The 5,641-nt window shown below is 34.0% G+C and overlaps 1 protein-coding gene across 1 annotated transcript; it reads left to right on the forward strand.

Moving 5' to 3' along the window:
• Positions 1–3,203: 3,203 nt before the first annotated feature.
• LOC139840927 (uncharacterized) lies at positions 3,204–4,185 on the forward strand. The gene is made up of 2 exons (XM_071831167.1): positions 3,204–3,399; positions 3,776–4,185. Exons 1-2 carry the CDS (start codon positions 3,204–3,206, stop codon positions 4,183–4,185), a joined length of 606 nt encoding a protein of 201 aa, XP_071687268.1.
• The last annotated feature ends 1,456 nt before the right edge of the window (positions 4,186–5,641 follow it).

Consider the following 5,641-nt stretch of genomic DNA (forward strand, 5'->3'; position numbering starts at 1 on the left):
GTATCCACAACTGTTTCCCGAGGAAACTACTTTAGAGGATGATCACTAAAATTTCGGGACGAAATTTTCAATAACAGATGGGTAATGTAACAACCCTGCTTTTTCCGTTACTTCCGTTAACCTTCCGTTAGTTTATTTAACGGCAATTATTTAACTTTTGTACGTTACATGTAATAAATGCGTACTTGATCTTTGGAGGGTTATAATAATTAATATGGGTTGATATTAATTCAAATAAATATTTTGGATGATGAAATACGATTAAAACGATATGATTTTGATAACTGTTTTTTGAGCAACGAAACGCTCGGGTTTATTTTAATAATTATTTTAATAGTTATTAACTTTTTAAAAATATTTAATTTATTGGGTTTTTAATAAATTAACGTTTGGTTGCGTTTTAACGATCGGTGTAGCGTTCCGGGTTTCGGTACGACTAAACGACACTTGAAACGGACCACGAGTACAAGGAATTGGACAACACGAGCCCGAGAGTACCCCATGGGGCCCATTCGGCCGAAACCCCCTCCCCACCCCTTTTATGTTTAATTTTTACTACTTGAGGGGCTTATGTGCTAATTAGTAAAACTAGGGTTTAATATAAATTAATTTGTGAGGGATAAACACTGCATAATACCCTAATCAAAAAAATCACGCAGTCACCTCCTCCTGCTCTCTCCCTCACGTCGACCATCACCATCACCACCATATCTTCATCTTTCAAAATTTGCTAAAGTGTTCTACACGAATCGCGTTCATCTCATCATTCTCTATCCATTGGTATAAACAATTTTGTGATCTAAGGTATATTTACATGAACCCTAATTATAAAAATCTGATTTTTATTGGTGTTTCATAGTATTGTTATCAATTGCTCAAGTCTATACGCGTACGTGTTAATTGTAACCGTTATATTGATTGTTTGATTCGCTAGGGTTTAAAAACGAATTTGGTTTTGCATGATCAGAAAAATTAAGTTTTCCAGATGTTAATTATTATGTTATATTTAGATTCCTTGCAAAAAACTATTGAGTTTAGGCTTTGGATTCGCTTGATTTCGTTTCCGGATGATCAAGTTATGCTTAATTGAAATTAACATTGTGTTTTCGTGATTGATCAGAAATCTGGATTTGATAGACCACGAATTGGCATGTGAGACTTATACCACTAGAAATATAATTTAAAAACACTCAATTTAGACTAATATATCATGTCGTTTGCTTATGTATAACCCGAGATATGCTTGAATTAGTGTAAAAGAAGTTTTATACAGCACTTGCATAAAAATTACCTTGTATGATAAAATTTATTAACTTCTGTGATTAAAGATTTGCATATTTAAAATTTACACAAAAAGTACTTCATCTTTCATGTAGATATCATAGGCTAATTGTATCTAGATCTTCGGATAATCGCGTGCGAATGTGACTAACTAAACTAGAATCGAATCTGTAAATTGCTCTCTGTTTTATACTCTGTGGATTGTGTTTTATTGATTGAGCATGTAAGCTTCTGGAATATGAATTTTAACATGATATGTGACTTATTTTTAGTTTATGTCAATCTCTGAAAACTTATGCATTGGGCACAATAGAGCTGTACTTTATGTGGATTCTGATTTGAGCTGAAAAACTGAACATCCAACTTACATGAATAAACTGTACAAATTGGCTACACAAAAGTTACTAGATTTTTTATATGTATTACTTTGACTTGTCCTTGAACTATGACGACTGGTCTTGTATCAATTGCACGTCCCTAACTCCGATAATATAGCCAAAACGAAATCAGTGCGCGGTCAGAAACTGACTGGGCAAACCCCAAATGTACCCCTTCTGATTCCTGACTTTTAATTATTGTATGAGTCCCTGGCCAGAATTTTTGGAATCTATTTTAAGTATATTTATGATCTGGAGTTTGCCATGTTTACGTGAATTTTTTACTATGAGATATTGTGCTAAGAATGCTACGTGTTCATGAACTTTGTGCACAACGATAAGCTGAAATTGTGAAAATGATTATTCATGATCTGAAACGTATTGTTTGACTTAGGTTTGACATGTTGACTAACATTTGACATGAACCTACTGATGTTGACTTTAGTTGACTACTTTGACCAAGTTTGACTTTCGGTTTGACTTCGGTTGACTTTGTTTGACTTGCATGAATTGCTTGACTATATGTTGACTTTTACTTTGAAATGCGTTGAGTCGAGCAATAAGAAAACTTATGCTATGAAACCACCCTTATTTAAGATACATATATTGACCAACCTAAATACGTATACTTAGGTTGCATTATTCTGCTGTAAACCATACAAGTTTTTGTCAGTCATCCAAGCTTATTCAAAGGTGAGTCTACAGTCCCGCATTTACATGTTTTCAGGGATGAGAATACACGCTGTTATACTTACTTTATCAAATGCTTTTGTATTGACACGAGTACTATATATGTGTACTGAGTTTTTTCACAAAGCCTCTAGCTTGAATACTTTTAATACCATCGGTGTAAGCACTATTTAGATGGACGGATCCGTTAGGTTGACAACCTCACCCGCTATAAAAACTGTAGTGCATTTATTTTGAACATTAGATACGCTCGAACAAGTGTATAACATTTTAGGAGGTAAAGGCGGGTATAGTGGCTTCTATACTCGGGTCATTTCTAGTATTCAGGTGCTCAGATTATGCAAACGTTAAAATCTCGTGGTCAAGAAAACTAAACTATTTTTCTGATAACTATTTTTCAGATACTGCTACATTACTTTAAACCTGTAGATTTACCAACATTATCGTTGACCTGTTTTTGCGTGTTTTTATTCTCAGGTCTTTAAGAGGTAGGCTTCCGCTGTGTTAGCTGCATGTCTGGCCGTGGATTCAACATTTGATTTAATGAAAATTATTTACTTTCGCATTTAAAACTTTTATAACTGTTTAAATACTGTTGGCTTGTGGTTACGATCACAACAGTGTTTCTATTTTGGGATTATTGACTTATGTTTTGAAAGTCAACTTTTAATAAAATTAAATGTGATTGCTTTAAACGTCTCATATAGAGGGCGTAACTATTAACTGTAGGACCTGGATTAACGCGCTGTCAGATGGAAATTTGGTGGGGTGTTATAATTACCGAAGACTGCGAAGGGTTATGACACTATTTGGGTAATAGTGGATCGACTTACGAAATCTGCACATTTCTTAATCATGAAAGAAACCGACAAAATGGAAAAATTGACAGATTTGTATATCAAGGAGATTGTCTCTAGGCATGGAGTTCCAATTTCTATTATCTCTGACCGAGATAGCAGATATACTTCAAAATTTTGGCAATCTTTGCAAAAAGCTCTAGGTACTCGTTTGGACATGAGTACGGCTTATCATCCCCAAACCGATGGGCAGAGTGAGAGAACTATTCTGACATTTGAAGACATGCTCCGAGCATGTGTAATTGATTTTGAAAGAGGCTGGGATTAGTATTTAGAAGAGGCTGGGATCAGTATTTACCTTTAGCTGAGTTTCATATAACAATAGTTATCACTCGAGTATAAAGGCTGCTCCATTTGAAGCTTTGTATGGAAGGAAATGTAGATCACCATTGTGTTGGAGTGAGATTAGTGATTCACAATTGAAAGGACCAGAGATTATCCAAGAAACAACTGAGAAGATCTTTCAAATTCAGGAAATATTAAAGACGGCGAGAAATAGGCAGAAGAGTTATTCTGATGTCCGAAGGAAATTTTTAGAATTTCAAGTGGGTGACAGAGTTATGTTAAAAGTTTCTCCATGGAAAGGAGTAATAAGGATTGGGAAGCGAGGAAAGCTGAGCCCAAGATATGTAGGACCTTTTGAGGTTATTGAAAGGATTGGTCCAGTTGCATATAGATTGAAACAACCACATGAGGTTATTGGTATTCATAATGCTTTCCATGTTTTGAACTTGATGAAATGTTTGTCGGATGAGAATTTAGTAATTCCTTTGGAAGAACTAAGTATCGATGACAAGTTGCATTTTGTTGAGGAGCCAGTAGAGGTATTGGATCGTGAGGTGAAAAAGCTGAAGCATAGTAGAATCCCAATTGTTAAAGTTCGTTGGAATGCCCGGAGAGGTCTAGAGTTCATGTGGGAACGTGAGGACCATATAAGGCAGAAATATCCCTATTTGTTCGATAATCAGAGTACCTCCTAAATTTCAAGGACGAAATTTTCCTTAACGGGTAGGTAATGTCACAACTCTAGCTTTTCGAGTTAAGTTGTCTAGTTTGACTTCTTTAAGTTACAATTTCTGACGAGTAAATTTATTAATCTATGTCTTGGTTCATTTTAGGGTTTGTATAGCTCTAAGGATGCATTTTAGGTTTTACTTGATTAGGTGTTACCTCACACATTTTGCATAAAGTCCTAAAACCCTAACTTACTACTATGAACCCTAGTTCATTACCATAAACCCTAGACTTGTAAATTATATCTTTATATATATATATATATATATATATATATATATATATATATATATATATATACCTAATAAATAAACTTATTAAACAAGTATTTAGATTAAAGACTTGAAACAATTTCATTTTAACATTTGATCATAAGATAAAAACATTCCTACACTTCATCATTTTCACAACTAGTCTTGATTACCTAACCTATCTTGATTAGAACCTAACCTAAGCTTACTTTCTAAACTCTAAACATACAAGTAAACATCTTAGAATTTACACGTTAAAAGACTACACAAGTACATGTACACTTGCAAAACCAAAAATTGACTATAACAATCACATTATCATCATCATCATCATCGTTTTTCATCATCATCATCATGTACATCACAAAATATCTTCCCTAATACTTCCTCCCTAAGATAAGCATCATGCAAAACATTATCATGTAATTCATTAATGGTCCATGGTGAGTCATTCCCTCCCCTTCCTCTCCTTGTGCCACGTCTCGCACCATCCACCACCATCATCTCTATATAAACCTACTTCTATCTTCCATTCTCTCATTTCTTCATTCTCCATTCTCCTCTCACACTTCTCTACTCTCAAATACAGATCATAAGCTATCATTTGATCATCTTCTTTAAGCACTAGGTGTAAAATTCATCAAGGTATAACTAGCTAAACTAAATCTATTCATCATTTCTAGTCAAAATCAAGAATTTTCATGGTGTAAAAGCTAGATCTAGAGTGTTAAATCACTCAATGATGACTAAATGGCTAACCATGATCTTGATTCTAGATCATTAAGCTTAAGATCTATATATTTCCGATGTCTTAAAATGAAGTTAAAGTAAGAACCAAAGTGGTTAAAGTATGTAAAACTATTTTGTCTTTGAGCTGTCCAAATTTCTACTTGAAGTCTATGACCTAAACACCAACCTATGGTTGCTCTCTGGAACTCATGAATTTATATGATGTTCATATATGTGTTTTAGACTTCTAATAAAAGTTTTCATGATTTATCTCAAAGAGAAAGTCATTTCAAAATTTTATTTGGTGAAACATGTTCAGATTCACAACAATCTGACCAAGTGTCAAAGATTCATGTATAGCTCAAAATATAGAATAGATCTTGGACCAAAGGCTTCTGATCTAAACACTAGACTTAATAAGGAAACCATGGATAGTAAAATC

Source organism: Rutidosis leptorrhynchoides, chromosome 4 (genome assembly GCF_046630445.1).
Source record: "Rutidosis leptorrhynchoides isolate AG116_Rl617_1_P2 chromosome 4, CSIRO_AGI_Rlap_v1, whole genome shotgun sequence".
In the NCBI taxonomy this organism is placed as follows: domain Eukaryota; kingdom Viridiplantae; phylum Streptophyta; class Magnoliopsida; order Asterales; family Asteraceae; genus Rutidosis; species Rutidosis leptorrhynchoides.

Coding starts and splice junctions, on each gene's coding strand:
- LOC139840927 (XM_071831167.1), top strand. CDS start 3,204: ATGAAAGAAACCGACAAAATGGAAAAATTGACAGATTTGTATATCAAG. Junction 3,400..3,775: donor TCCCCAAACCGATGGGCAGA/GTGAGAGAACTA, acceptor TTATGTTAAAAG/TTTCTCCATGGAAAGGAGTA.